The sequence below is a fragment of the Cynocephalus volans genome, chromosome 15 (assembly GCF_027409185.1).
Source record: "Cynocephalus volans isolate mCynVol1 chromosome 15, mCynVol1.pri, whole genome shotgun sequence".
Taxonomy (NCBI): domain Eukaryota; kingdom Metazoa; phylum Chordata; class Mammalia; order Dermoptera; family Cynocephalidae; genus Cynocephalus; species Cynocephalus volans.
Genome location: NC_084474.1, coordinates 94,615,857 through 94,630,945, shown reverse-complemented (window position 1 = coordinate 94,630,945; position 15,089 = coordinate 94,615,857). Strand labels below are relative to the sequence as shown.

At 54.1% G+C, this 15,089-nt stretch overlaps 1 protein-coding gene across 10 annotated transcripts in view; it reads left to right on the top strand.

Moving 5' to 3' along the window:
• The window catches only part of TSNARE1 (t-SNARE domain containing 1), a 180,791-nt gene that overhangs the window by 32,832 nt on the left and 132,870 nt on the right, over positions 1 to 15,089 (top strand). For 9 of the 10 annotated variants that reach the window (XM_063079523.1, XM_063079524.1, XM_063079522.1 and 6 more), the window contains exon 2: positions 10,675 to 10,800. In XM_063079523.1, coding sequence (XP_062935593.1) covers positions 10,713 to 10,800 — 88 coding nt within the window. In that variant the 5' untranslated portion in view covers positions 10,675 to 10,712. The remainder of the gene's footprint in view (positions 1 to 10,674; positions 10,801 to 15,089) is intronic. The other variant, XM_063079527.1, reaches the window with a different exon arrangement.

The following is a 15,089-nucleotide window of genomic DNA, read 5'->3' as shown; positions in this document are numbered from 1 at the left end:
CTTCACCTGAGGTCTCCACGTTGGTTTGCCTTCCAAACCACCTGCTCAAGGGCCCATTTGTGTGGCTGATGCCATTTTGGTGGGGCCTGTGTGTGGTGGTCAGCAGAGGGAAGAGCAGTCCCCACTGGCATCAGTCACAGCCTTCAGGCTCTTGTGTGGGCCAATGCGTGCTGTCTACCTGGCACCTGGGCAGCTCAGCCTCCACCCAGCAGGATGTGGTGGCACCAGTGCTTTTTCTTTGACTCCCAACCCCGCTTCCCTGGGGCAGCTGTGGGAGCCCCGGGGACTGCGGGGGCTCATGTTGGCAGCTGGGCCCAGGGTGGAGTGGAGAATAGGCCTGTGGTCACTCTCCAACAGGCCTCCTGGGCAGGATGGACCTGTGGTAGGTGGGTGGAGGGCAGGGCTGCAGCTCACAGCTGGGAGGGCCCAGGGCAGGGATGGATGCCCCGGCTCCATTTCCTTTTGCGCTGCTTGGCAGGATGCTCTCCTTCTGCCCCAGCCCTGCCTCCTCAAGAGCCGATAGAACACCCCACCCCACTTCCCACCCACACTGGAGGTCACTGGAGGAATTCCAGGGGCGTGGGGGATGGGGTGGGGACTGTTCTTGGCTCTTTTTGTTTGATGCTTTCCTAGGCAGTGATTCCTTGGTCAACCTGGGTCAAGTGGTTAGACAGGACTCCTGTACCTCCTCCAGAACATGAGCTGTTGAGCCTGTATAAAGTCCCATTGCTCCCGAGCACCCCCTGCTCTTTTTAGTTCAGTGGGGAAGAGAGGGCATGGGGAAGGACAGAGATTCCAGAGGACTAGGATCCATAGTTCCTTTCCCTGGAGATCTCTGTCCCACAGGCTGCCCTTCTGGGTATTTCTCAGCTTGGGGTGTGGATGGAGGAAGGTTTGTTGTGCATCTGATGAGGGGATGGGGCCAAGGTGGTGGGTGGGTAGCAGTCCAGGACCTCCTCACCCCACCTCTAAGGGCCCCAGGGTGGCAGGCTGGTGGCCAGCATGGTCCTGTCTGTAGAGCTGGGTTCCCCAGGGTGTGCGGGGAGCTAATGAAGGGGGGGGGGGGAAGAAGGGCAAGGGAGTGACAGTGACCAGGGTCCTGGTGCTGGAGTTGGGACTGGAGGGGCTGAGGGGAGAGGACAGGAGGCTGTGGAGGGACACAGGCTGCCTGGGGGATGTTGGAGGGTGTCAGCAGGGACAGTTTGGGGTGTGACCCAGGGGGTTGGGGGAGGACTCCACCAAGACGATGGCCTGTGTTGGTGAATCAGGCCCCTGCCTGGGACCTGGTGTGGGTGGCATGCTGGGCTGTGTGAGTGTCGAGACGCTGGACGTGGTGGGCCATGGTGGATGCCCCACTGTGGCCCTGTGGCCCCTCCAGGAAGACGCCAGGGGTGGAAGGAGATTCACGCTTGGCCTGGAAGGAAGGCTGGAGAATTGAGCGGCATGCGGGAAGCTAAATTCTGCCCCTTCACCGTTTTGTTTGCTGAGGACAGGAGAGGACACAAGTGTGAGCCCGGCCCACCTGGGTGGAGCCTGCCCTGGGACCTCACGTCCCATGCAGGGTCCTTGTGGGCACTGTGGGAGGTCACAGGTGGCAACTACTGAGTGTGGGTCCTGGGCTGTTTTGTTTGCCCTCGCTCCTGGGGAGGTAGTCCTCCTTCCTGCTTTCGCCTCCCTTGCCATGTACTCCTGGCTGGCGGCTCAGCCTGGCGTCACCCACGGCTTGGCTCAAAATCTCCCGGGCCCCTTGTGGCCTGGTACATCTAGTCTGCAGCAGCTCAGCTTTTGCTCCCCTGTGTGATAGACCTTGTGACTCTTCTCTGTGGCCCAGGTCAGAGGGTCCCAGGACAAGTGCCCAAGGGGGAACTGAGTTCCTCCTTCCTAGTCCTGGAAGGGGTGAGTGCTCCCATCGTACAGAAGCTGGGGACTGGAGGTATGACCCACCTCTGCCAGAGTCTGCTGTCCGTCCCCAGGACTGCAGATTAGTGAGGGTGGGCCACTCTGGGGAGCCCAGTCTAGGAAACCCCGTTCCTGTCTGCTGGTGGGAAGGGCGGCCCTAGCCCTGGGGTTGCCCTGCCTGCCTGCGTAGGGCCCTTGGCTGACAGAAGAAAGCTGCAGCCATAGGTCAAGTTTTGCCTGGGGGCCCATCTCAGGCAGGTCCTGGCACTGTCTGGGAGCCTGGTTGAGGGCCCTAGCCCCATGTGCTGGGGCCCAGGTGTTGGGAGCATGGCCCAGGCTGTGCCAGAGCTCCTGCTGGCTGGCCTTCCCCGACTCCTGGGCCTGGGTGCTTTGTCCTGGGAGGACAAAACTTGAGGTGGGCGTTCCCTGGCACCCCTGCTTCCTCTGGCGCCCTGTGAGCAGGATCTGTTCAGTGCGAGGGTGGACGGTTCCCTTCAGGCTTGCGGGGGTGGGGGGTCTTGGGGAGAGCCGGCGCCAGCCTGAGGGGCACAAGGCTGGGAGGCTGAGGCTGGCCTTGGCGGGTGGTCACGGAAACCGCGTGGTAGGAGGCCTTCTTGAGAGCAAGCAGGCATTGTCCTTGTGGCCTCTGTCCAGTCTCATTAAGGCAGCCCTGGGGCCCGGGCCAGTCTTGAGCACAACAGCCTGGCAGCTTCCGCCCACCCCTCTGGCTGGCCCTATTGCCAGCTTCCGCCAGCCTGGGCTGCGAGCGGCCTCTGTGGCTTTGTCCAGCCCCTCCCTTGCTCTTCCTTAGCTCAGCCATTGCCTGCTCTGCCATGGCCACACTCCCCCAGGGGACTCCTGGGTCCCCCTCACGCCTTGTCCCCGTCCTCTGCCTCATGCCTTCCTGGCCGTTCTTCTTGCTGCCCAGCCCCTCCCTCTCCACGGCCCTGCCTCTTGCTGGGTCCCCTACCCATGTGCAGTCCTCTGTCCTGGCCCTCTCCTCCCAAAAGTCTCTGGTGCATCACAGTGTCCTTAATCTTTAGCACCACCTTGAGCCACCTAACAGATCATTGATTGGGCAGAGGTCAGGGCCAGAGGGCTGACTCTGAGCCAGCTCAGGGCCTGGCGCCCTCCCTCTCACCCCACAGTGCCCACGCCTTTCGTGGCTGTGCCTGGGCAGTGCCGTGGCCTTCCCTGCACCCACCTCAGTTCTGGGAGGCTCTCGTGCTCTCCAGAGGTCCTGCCAGCTGTGCTGGCCGTGGGTGGCAGCAGGCTCTTGCTGGGATCAAAGTGGCTTGCTACAGTGAGAGGACTGAGTGCTTCCCAGCTCTGCACTGACCAGGTGGCTGGCCTCGGGCGAGCTGCGCCTAAATCTCCTCTTCTTCAGGTGGGTTAATTTCTGCCTCACATGGTCGTGAGGATGAATGTCGCTCACATGGGCAAGGCACCCAGCCAGGGCCTGCTGAGCAGGTGCAGGTCAGGCAGGTGGCCTCTGGGTTTGACCTCCTGCTCCCATGTGTGTGACCCGGGGTATATTAGTCCATTTTTGTTGTTTATAACAAAGTACACTGAACTGGGTGATTTATAAAAAAAAATTAAATATATTGCTTATAGTTTCTAAGTCTGGGAAGTCCAAAGTCTATCTGGTGATGGCGACAGTGACCCAGGGTCTCACGTTACATGATGGTGGAAGCAGAGAGAGCAAGAGGCAGACTCTCCTCCTCTTTTAAAGCCCTCAGAACCACGCCCCCGACCGCTATTATAAATCCATTCACTACTGCATGGTCCTACAACCCAATCACCTCTTCAAGGCTCCACTTTTCAATTACCATAATAAGATTTCCCACCCTCTTAACAGTTACAGTGAAGGCTAAGTTTCGTAATACATAAAACTTAAGGGACACAATTCAAGCTTCAGGGAGTTTGGGGGGGACGTAATTCAATCCACTACATGGGGCCAGTCTCATGGTCTCTTGCCCTCTCCCTGCCCCCCGTCCCTCTGTAAGTGGGACTCCCATGAGCACATGCCCATGAGCTGTGGGGGCCCTCAGTGATGTGAGCTGTGCCAAGCTCCTGAGCACACTGGCTCTGGACTTGGGGAGGGTGTGGCGTCTTGTTCTTTTCCTGCCTCCTTGGTAAAGGGGTTGGGGACAGTTCCTGTGGGGGTCCCTGATCTGGGAGGAGGAGTCAGAGTCCCCTGGTCCCTTGGCTTGCTGGGACATGGGTGATGCACTGGACTGTGTCAACATTGGAAGGGACAGCTGCGGAGGGCATCCCAGCTACCCCCAGGATGGGAGGGAAGGAGTTTGGGTGTCCTGCCTGCAGGAGGACACAGTGCTGTGTACTGGCCCTGTGTGTGGCCAATGTCAGGCCCTGAGGTCAGGCAAGAAAGTCGGCTGGGAGCACCTGGCTGGCATGCTGGGACAGCTTGGTTGAGAAGTTGGGGTACACTGGCTGCGCGGATGATGAGCAGGAACAGTGGGGACAAGGGCTCAGCCTGGGCAAAGGCACCAAGGTGGGAGGCAGCCTGGGCACTGGTGGGTGGAATCCCCGGAAAGCAGGGGTTGGGGCAGCAAGAGCTGAAGCTGGAACAGGGTCAGCCCAGCTTCCGGAGCCGAGGGTGCCACGAGGGCACAGGGACCTGCACCGCTGTGCTGGCTCTTGGGAGGGCCTTGGGGAGCACAGAAAGGGGCTGAGTTAGGTCTGGAAGCAAGTCGGGATGTGGGGCATCTGGGGGTTTGGGTTGGTGCAGTTGAGTGCCCCTCGGCCCCTCGTTGTCTCCCAGCGGTGGGGCATGTTTCCACTGGACTCCACCCTCCCCCAGGGGTCCAGGGTGGCTGTCACTGGGGGCTCTGAGCAGGCAGAGGACATGCCCTGGCATTTTGTGTTCCCAGACCAGCCTTGTCTGGTGGCAGCGTCCCCCTGAGGTCATTCCCACGGGCCAGTCTTCCTCTCTCAGTCTGCTGAGCAAACACAGGGGTGTTGTGTACTCCAGTGTGCTGCAAAATGAAGCTGCATGGCAGGTGCCTCCCTTGCTCCTGCCTGTGGCTGCGCTTGCCAGGCGGGCAGAGGGTGTTGGGTACCTGTTGTGCAGCTTCTGTTCCTGCGGCCCGAGTGTGGCCTGCTCGGTTCCTGTGCAGCTGCTCCGCCCAGGGCCTGCAGAGAGGTGCCCACCTCGGGTATAGCTGAGCCTGTCTCATCCTTGCGTTTCTTCCCACCCCCATGTGAGGGGTCTCCCACCTCTCATGGACCCTTACCAAGCGTCCTGTGTGCCTCCTTGTCACAAAGTGCAGCAGTCCACTCTGCGGCCCTCAGCAGTGACTGCTCTCTCTGCCAAGGCTTTCTTAGATGCTCTTCTTCACCCCCCCACCTAGCTTGGGGCTCCTGTGTTGCCTCTGTGGACCCTCTTCTCTCTTCATGATGGCTTCTCTCCCTGGGTGATCACTTCTCTACAACTGTCCCTACGCAGTGAACTCGCATTCTGTGTCCAGCCCGACCTGCAGGGTTTCAGGTGTTCGCTTGCTTTCTGGAGGTGCTGGGGTCTCTTCCCAGCACATGACCGCCCGTCGCTCTCTGGTGTGAGGAGGTGAAAGCACCACCTCCCCACTTCCTGAGCCAGAACCTGGGACTTGTCCTTGACTCTTCCTGCTGCCAGCCAGTCTCTCTGGGCTCCATCAGCCCTCTGTAGCTTCACTGCCCCTCCCTTCCTCTGGGCCAGCTCCTGCAGCAGCCTGCACACTACTCTGCCAGCCCCCACGTGTGCCCCAGCAGTCTGTCCTTGGTACAATAGCAGAGGGAGCCCCTAAACACAGGTCTCTTCGTGTTGGTCACTGTTGATCCATCGTTGGCATTCTTAGGAGATGTCTGAGTGCCTTCCATGGAGACTAGTGCCCTGTGCTCAGGTCCCCCGGGAACTGCTTCCTCAGGGAGCTGCTGCCTGGGGCTCTAGCCTCTACCCCAAATTCTCTGAAAGCCTGTGTTGGGGCCCTCGCACAAGGTAGTCCGGGCTGACTCCCCACTCAACATTCATGTCCCCAAAACCTGGCAGGCCTGCCTTGTTGGGGTTGCCACACAGGGCCAGCACATGGGGGTGTTTGGGGTGTGTCTGTGGACTTAGGCCATATGGCCTCCCAGGACAAAGGCACGTAGTTCTCTTTGGCCACCCCGCAGCAATTGAGCTGGGTCTCCACCTGGCTTCTGTCCACGAAGGCACACCGTCCGGCAGCCCTCCACTTTGTTTCCAAATCTTTCTAGATGGTGTTTCATTGGAATTTTACAAATTAAGATTTAATACTTTAAAATTATACATGCGTGTAGTTTGGAGAGTAAATGAGTTCCGCAAGGTTAATTAAGAAAAACAGTAATCTCTAGCTGCCCCTCCTTCTTCCTCCCCAGAGTACTACTGTACTTCTAATTCTTGTAGTAGATTCTTTTGATATTTATCTTTTCTCCAAACGACATGCTTGTATTATACTTGATATTTTTTTTTAACGTTTAGGCATTATTTATTGACTTGCAAGATAAGGATTGATGTCACTAACTACACACTAGTGCATTCTCTCTCACAGGTGCACACACCCACACGTACACAACACACATGCATGCATACATAGCATATACACAACACACGTGTGCACATATAACACACGCATGCACATGCCCACACAACACATATGCACATGCCCACACAACACATACACAAGGCACACACACACACATGCACGTACATAGCACCCACAACACATGTGCATGCACACACAGCATATACACAACACACATGTGTGCACACATAACACACACATGCACATGCCCACACAACACATATGCACATATACACACAACACACATACACACGTACATAGCACACACAACACACATGCATGTACAGATAGCATATACGCAATACACACGCCTGCACACATAACACATATACACACAGGCACACACAGCACACGCACAGAGGCATACATAACACACATGTATGCACACACATGTATGTACACATAGCACACACAACACACATGTGCACACATAACACACACACACAACATACACACATGCATGCACACATATACCTAACTCACATGCACATAAGCATATGCACACACTTCCTGCTTCCTCTCCTCCTGGTATAGCTACATCATTCTTCCACACTCTCAGGTAGATCAAGTCTTTCTTAATCATATTGTGTGGTACAGAGAATAGAGCCTGGTAGTAAAATAGGATGATTTTTCATCTTCTGCTCAACTTTTCATTTTCCCAGAGTTCATAATTGCCTTTGTTTGCTTAGTGCCTTATGTACTTCTCAGGAACTTAACCTGATGTTCTTTCACATCACTGGTCCATTGTTTTGTCTTCCCGAAGTCTCTCTAGAACCTTCTGTCATCAGCGGGTTGCCCTGCTTGCCTAGGTACAGCTTTTACCTGAGGTCCCTTTCATCATCTTCAAGTTTCAGGCATTCTGAAACTTCCTCCTTCCTTAGGTGGTCTCTGGTTTCGATGGAGCACATCCTCGAGTGCTTCCCTGAGAAAGGGGGCATGGAAGGAGTGTTTGGAGACCCTGGGTCTTAGTCGATTTTCTGCTGCTATAATAGAATACCTGAGACTGGTAATTTATAAGAAAAAGAAATTTATTTAGCTTGTGATTCTGGAGGCCGGAAGTCCAAGAGCAGTGGCACCTGGCGAGGCTCATCCCATTGCAGAAGACAGAGGAAGAAGTGAGTGCACAAAACAGAAAGGCCCAGGGGCCAGACCTGCTTTACAGCAGCCTGCTGTCACCACCACAGACCCACTCTCGTTATAGCTACATTAGTCCATCCATGAGGGCAGAGCCCCCATAGCCTGGTCACCTCTTAGCCTAACACTGTTGCATTGGGAATTAAGTTTTCAACATGTGAATTTTTGGGGACATATTCAAACCATTGCACCCCAGGGAGTGTCCTCCTGTGGCCCTCACCCTAGTTCTTCTGTGAACATGGGAACTGTAGGGACCATTGATCCCAATGTTGCTGGTGGGAATTCCCAGCTCACTATGGTTTCTGGTTCTGGATGTGGAGCTCGGTTTGCTTGGGGACATGCTCTTTGTCCAGGTGTCCTGACATCTCACAGGGGCATGAGGTGACCCAGGGTGGGTGCTCTGTGGGCTCCTGTCCAGCTCAAATATGTTCAGCTCTGGGCAGTTGTCATGAATCCTGTTTTGGATGATTCCCTTCCCTTGGCTTTCCCTGTCTCTCTTTCTGGAATTCCTGTTACTCAGATGTAGAGATTTCTGGCTGGATCCCATCACTTCCCCTCTTGTTCTCTGTGTCTTTTTCTCCTGCTTTCTGGGAGATTTCTTCAGCTTTATCCTTCCCCTTTCTGCAGAGCTCTTCATTTCTGCCCCAGGGTTTCATGTCTAGTGCTCTTTGGAGTTCTCTGAAAGGCCCTTTCTTCAGCATCCTGCCCCTGTCTCCGAGTCCTAATGATGGCAGCAGCATCACCTGTCTCTCTGGGATATCAGTGGGGTCTTTGGGCTCATTCTTCTGAGGGCAGTGTAGTAAGGACACTGGCTCAGGAGCCAGACTGCCTGGACCTACAACCTTTCTCCATCATTTACCAGCTGTGTGACCCTGCACAAGTCACTTCACCTCTCTGTGCCTCAGTTTCCTTGTCTGCAGGATAAAGATGATAGTGGCCCCCCTTACAGGGTAGTTGTGAGGATGAACTTATGAACACGTAAAGCACTTAGAGGAGTCGATACATGCCAAGTGTTATAGATGCGTTAATTGCCATCCTGTTCCTTTTAAAAGTTTTCTTCTTTGGATAGTTTCTCTTTCCTCCAAGTTATGTTTTTCCCTTGTGTCCTTGGCCATCTTCTCTGTCAGAGGATTTCCCTGACGAGGCCCTGGCTCCTGGGAGCCCTTCGCTCCCAGGCTGAGACCTGCTTCTCCCACAGCCCCAACTCTCACTCGAGGCCACTGGGCTTGCTGAGTCCCACCTGTCCTGCAGGCCAGCAGACATCTTGGGCCTCTGCTCTCTCACTGAGACCTAGTTTTCTCCCCACCACCGGAAACAGAGAAACTGGAGGGAGGCCCAGTGGCGACTCTGGGCCAGTGTCTGGGATGTGAGGCCTGAGGGACCCACAGAAAGTATGGTATGAGGATCCCTGGGGGGCCCTGCATCCTTTCCAGTAGTCCTTGAGGTCCTCCCTCTGCCAACTGCATCCCTGTGTGGCCTGGATTTTTTCATGTGCCCAGAGCAATGTGCCTCAGCAGCTCCCACCAGAGCAGGGGGAGACCCACCGTCCCTAGAGCCTTCCTGCAGGGCGACCCAAGCGCGGGTAGTGTCACTGTCCTCACAGAGCTGCAAGTTTCAGACAACAGAGTTACTTCTTATGAAAATGTATTATCTGTGTCAACAGTAGTGGGTTTATTGTTATTATTTCAAAATGTATTAAGAGAGAGCTTTTACAAAGCCTGTTTTAATTTTGAGTGTTTTAGGTATTGGTAGATGTCATCCACATAAACCACTCTTTGGGGTCCTGAGCAGTGCGTGGGGTCCTGGAACTGAAGTATATGGGCCCACTGCACTTGACGGAGGCCTGGTGCTGCCCTGTTCTGGCCAGGGCTGGCTGGTACGGGCACGTGTGGGAGCCGTGCACAGGCCGGGCACCATTCGGAGGGGACACAGGGCCACGCTGGCCTCGTGCTCCCACCCTGGGACCTCCGCCTGCTTCTTGCCCCCTGTGAAGCTCACTTTACTCCTAAACCCACCTTCTCACTCTGAGTTTTTGTGCGGGGGAGCCGAATAGTTGCTGTAAAGTGTTTGGAACTGAGCCTGGCCTGGATGGTGGCTCTGTGAGTGATCTCGTTAGAATGTGGGCAGATCAGAGTGACATTTCAAAAGGGATCTGTGCGCACAGGGACAATGTTGCAGGGGGCAGAGCCCATGGGTGGCAGCTCTGGCACTGTCTAGGTTGGAGATGTTCCCACTCTCCTCATGTCAGGGATGGCTGGTGTCATGTTAATGATGGTGCCAATACAGTGAATTATATATTGAGCGCTTACTGTTGTCAACCCTGTTCTGAGCACTGAATGTGTATCTTTGTATTTCTCATGACAACCCTAAGAAGTAGGCTATTTTATTCCTCTCACTGTACAGATGAGGAAACTGAGGCCCAGAGTGGTCCAGTAGCTTGTGCCAAGCTGCATAGATAATAAATGGTTGGGGTGGATTCACCCCCAGGCAGCCTGACCCCAGCTCTGCTGCCCATCAGGTGCTGCTCAGGAAGACAGAGCTAGAGACAGATGTGGCAGTAGCCTGAGCTCCGTGGTCTCAGCCCTGGTGTGGCACCTGGCGGTGCAGCACCTGCTCACGCCCTGTGGTGGATGTAGGCATGCATATTGGGGGAGCTGCGGGGACCCTGTGTACTCAGAAGCCAGGCAGGGGTGGGCTTGCAGGGGGCTGGAGAGCCAGGGAGGCTGGGGCTCCAAATGGAACCTCATGATCTTTAAGGACTGGCTAGAGGGCAGCTCTGTGGGCAGGGGCTGGGCATGACTTTTTCAGGGCTGCGTGTCCCTGTTGCCACATTGGGAGCTGTGGGGTGGGAGGCCTTCTAGAAGGGTCTCAGTAAGGGTTGCTGCCTTAGGGCTGGCAAGAAGCCTGGGGTGGCCTTGGGAACAGGTGCAGTGGGGCCAGGCTCATGGGCCCCCAGTGGACATGGGGCCCCAGTGCACCCTGAATCTGAGCTTCAACTGCATGCTTTTCTCCCCCTCTCTTGTTTTCCTGTTTCCTCCAGCTCAGCGGGGAGGCTGCTGGCCCTGCCTTTGTGAGAAGATGTCTTATGGATCCATCACCGGCAGAGGTGGCCTGGGGAGCCATGGCCCTTTCGGGGGACCCTCCAGACAAGGTTATCAGCCCCTAGGTAATGACAGTAATTGGCACTGGGGTGGGGGAGGTGAGGAGGATGGCAATGGGCGGGGTCTTTTCCCTCTTATGCTGGTGGAGGGTAGACTAGTTCCGTTCCTCTGAGAAACATTGCCTGTGACCAGAGACCACCACAGTGGACTGCTGAGCTCCAAGGTGGGGGTGATTCTGGCCCCAGGAGAGGAGAAATCAGGAGGGCAGACCTGGGTGTCTGAGTTCACACTGGGCATGGTGCTCAGAATACCAACCTGCTGGTTGGTGGCGCTCAGGGTGTATGGGGAGTGGCTGAGTGGATGAGTGATCTCATCTGTGCTAAATGACGGTGTGGAGCAGGTGGCACTTTGCATAGATACAGAGAAGGAGACTGAGGCCCATGGGGGTGATAAGTGACTTCCCCACAGCTGTGCCGTTAGAGTAGTGTGGAGCTGGGGTCTGCATCTGGATATTTCTGAACGCTAAGCCTCTGTGTTTTCCAGCTTCCTCCCCTTCTGCCCCCACCTGCAGGCTGCCCCCTTTGGTCTTCGTGGCCATCTCACTGCTATGGTCATCCTCCTGGTCTCTCCCCTGCTCTCCCCTCTTTTGTTAGCTTGGGCTGCGGATCTGGCCCCAGGAGGTGCCCCTAGGTTCCAGGCAGCCAGGCCCACTGGGCCAGTGTCTCTGCCACCAGTCCAGTCATCTGGCTCAAGGCAGCCCGCATGAACAGTGTTCTGGGAGTAAGGAAGGGGATTGAATTTGGGGTCCCTGATATCTTTGTTTACCTCTGTCTGCCCTGGGCCTGAGTCTAGGGCTCAGGTAAGCAGCTGCTGCAGGCAGGGACTCTACCTCTGCCCCGTCCCTGAGGCCTGGGACCCAGAGTCTTCCCTTGATGCTCATCCTGGCTATTGGCCAGGGCTTGTTCCCCAGTGATGCTCTTCAGGGAACGAGTCTGGGTGTGGGGCCATCACTGGCCCTTGGCAGCCCCCACTGCCCTGGGTTTGTCTTCCACTCTCAGCCCTGTGCCTTCTAAGCAAAGAGGGAGCAGCACATGCTCGGGAGGATGGCAGGTGACTGCCTCACCTGTGCTGGGATACAGATGGTGGCAGGGAGGACATGGGTCCAAATGGTCACAGTGAGACAGTCATTGTGTGTTCTTCACCCCCCATGCCATCACCTCTAGCACTTCCCAGGCCAGGCCTAGGGCTCGGTGCTGGGGCGCAGGTGCTGTCCTCCAGTACAGTCCCCTTCCTCCGTCCTTCCTTCCCCCTGGGGATGCCTAGCTGGTCTGGCCTCCTGCTCTGGCCTCCCTCTCCTCCTTCCTTCTGGGAACAGTTATCCAGCCTCCCCTGTGTGCCAGGCAGTGTTCTAGGTATCAGGAGCACTGGGTGGAGAAAACAGGCGAGTCCTGCACCCTCAGGAGGCCCATGATCTGTCAGGGAGACGTTTCTGAGATCCTCTTCCTTACCTCCTGGTGAGGAAATGAGGAGACAGGCTAGGACTGATTGGGTCCGGGAGGGATGGGCTGCTGGAGCTTATTCGGGGAGGTGACATTTAGTGGGGCTTAAGGAGGAGCCTGGGAATAGGCAGCCTGGGAGAGCTGAATTAGCATGTCCTGGGATGGCCAGGCCAGGGTGATGGGTGACCCTGTCGTGTGCCTGCTTCCTTCTGCGTGCACAGGGAGTGTCAGGGCCTTGCACAGGGGTGGCGTGAGCTGCTTTACTGACTTTGTATGTAGAGATGTGTTCTCAGGGATATTGAGTGTGTGCAGTGCATGTGCATACATGTACGTGTGTGTGTGTGTGTGTGGTTCAGGTACACAGAGTTCATACATATACACCGGTTTAGAGATGGGCGACCCAGCCACCCCAGCCACCCGCCTTTTCCTCTCCTGTTTCCTTCCCTCCTTGCCCTGACTTGTGCACTTACCATGTCCTGCTTTTCTTCATGGCTCTATTTTTGGGTGCTTATGCCCCTGAACAGGACGTTGTTGATTTTTGCATGGTTTTGAACTTTATCGAATTTGCATTATTGTGCGATTTGCTGCTTTTCCATGTCTTGTTCCCGAGTCTCTCGTTGCGCACTGATGTGGTCCTTTAATTTTTCCTGCTGCACCGTATCCGGTTATGCAAGGACACCATGGCATCGATGCCTGGTCCACGTCTGGGGGCATCTAGGTGGTTCCCATCTGGTGTTGTCACAGCTGTGTGGCTGGGTGCCCATGTGTGGTGTCAGCACCTCTGCAGGCATGTGGGAGGGTCCCAGTACTGGGTAGGGCTCCTGCCACAGCACGTGCCTGTGCCCTCTGCCACACGTTCTTGTCAGTACCAGATGGTGTCACACGGTGACTGTCTGCCAACCTGGTGGGTGTGAAAGGGTCTCTTCTATGGAATATACTATAAAGCATATGTACTTCACAGGGCATGGTTTTCCAAAGCCTTGCAGTTTCAAATATTGACCTTGCGGAGGACTGGAAATTTTCCTCAGGCTATAGTTTCTGGTGTAAGACAAAGATTTGTGGCACAGCAAGGTTGCTGGCTCAAGGACAGACTAGTTACTGATTGTTATATAAAGATACTGGAAAATTTCTGGAGGGAAAAGGAATGTTTGCTAAGATCCAGACTTTGTTGTCTACTGGAATGTCATCTGATTTGTTTCACTGAAAGCTACCAGCCTATATTGTTAAACTGTAACCTCACCTATGTTCTCTTCCTCTGACTTCCTGGTCTGGAGAATAAATGCAGGAAGAGAACCCCAATTCAGGGTTAATTTCCCAAGGGAAGGGATGCCTCTCGCTTGAGCATTCCCAAGGGAAGTTAACTGCTTCGGGGCTTCTCACTGCTCAGAAGAGATGGGCTTTGAGTAATCCTTTGTGTCTCTGTCACCCAGGGGAAGTGGGGTGACAAATCTGTAGGGGGTGAACCAACATGAAGCAACACTCTTCTGGCTTGATTTTGTATTTCTCTGGTAGCTCAAGGGATTGATCTTCTTTTCGTATGTTGCCTGGGCATTTGGGTCTTCCCTTCAGTCAAGTCTTTATTTTTCTCCTGGGTTTGTCTTGTAGTTATTGATTTGCAAGGTTTCCTTGTATATTCTGGAAATGGAGCGCCTGCCAGATGTGTTGTGAATACCCTGGTCCGGTTTGCGCTTGCCGTCCGTTATGGTGCCTGCTGATGAGCACAAGTTCTCAACTGTGATGCACCGAACTTATCAGTCGTTTCTGTTGTGATTTGCATTGTTCTGTTCAGTTAATAAATTCTATAACAAGATGATAATGATATTATCCTTCACTTTTCTCTGCAGATTACATACTTTGTGTTTTGTACGTAAATCTTTAGTTCACCTGGAGCTGATGTTTGTTTATGGGGTGATGTGGGGGATGGTGGAGGGGAAACGCCAAAGTCATTTTTCTCCATGTGAACAATAGGCCGTCTGGACTATTCGTACTGCCCCTTCCTGCAGACCTGCAGGACTGGCTGCATAATAGACAGCTTCCATAGTTTCTCTTGGTCAGTTTTTCTATTCCCATGCCACAATCTATCTTAAATTTAATAGATTTGTTGTAATTCTTGATTTTTTGCGGGGGGAGGGGGCAAGTTGTCTTCCTTACGTTTCTTCAGAACTTTCTTGGGTATTTTTTGGCTCTTTGTTGTTGAACATAAACTTTAGAGTCACCTTGTCAAACCATTGTAGTTTTGATTGGAAGTGCTCTGTATCCACTGGATTAATGTGGGGAGAATTGACATCTTTACCATTCTGAGTCTTCCAGTCCATGAACATGTCTTTATATTTATTAGGTCTTCTTTAATGTCTTTCAATAAAGTCTTATTTTCTCCACAAAGATCTTACATATGTTTTCTTAAATTTGTTTTAACAAAACAAAAACACATTTTTTGCTGCTATTGTAAGTGGTACCGTTCTGAATATTACATTTTCCAAATATTTGCTGGTGTGTACACACACAATTAATTTGCTTAAAAAGTAAGTCTAGAGATTCCATTTAATTTTTAAATATTTTGTGTTGTAGCTTTCTAAATATGGAAAATTGCAAACACACAGAAGGAGACACAGTGACATAGCGCGCCCTAGGGCAGCTCCTCTGCGTGGCTGCCAGTGCTCGGGCTGGCCTGGCCTCTGCGAGCCCTCCCTGATCCCCCTTCTGTGTCACTCTGAAGTACATCCCAGATATTTGGTCATCTCGTGCGCGGATATTCCAGTGTGTGTCAAAGAGGAGGGCTGCTCTTATGTGTGACCGGTGTCTGCTGTAATAGCTCGTTCCAGCCTCAGCACTGGCTCCGCCTTTCAGATTTTCAG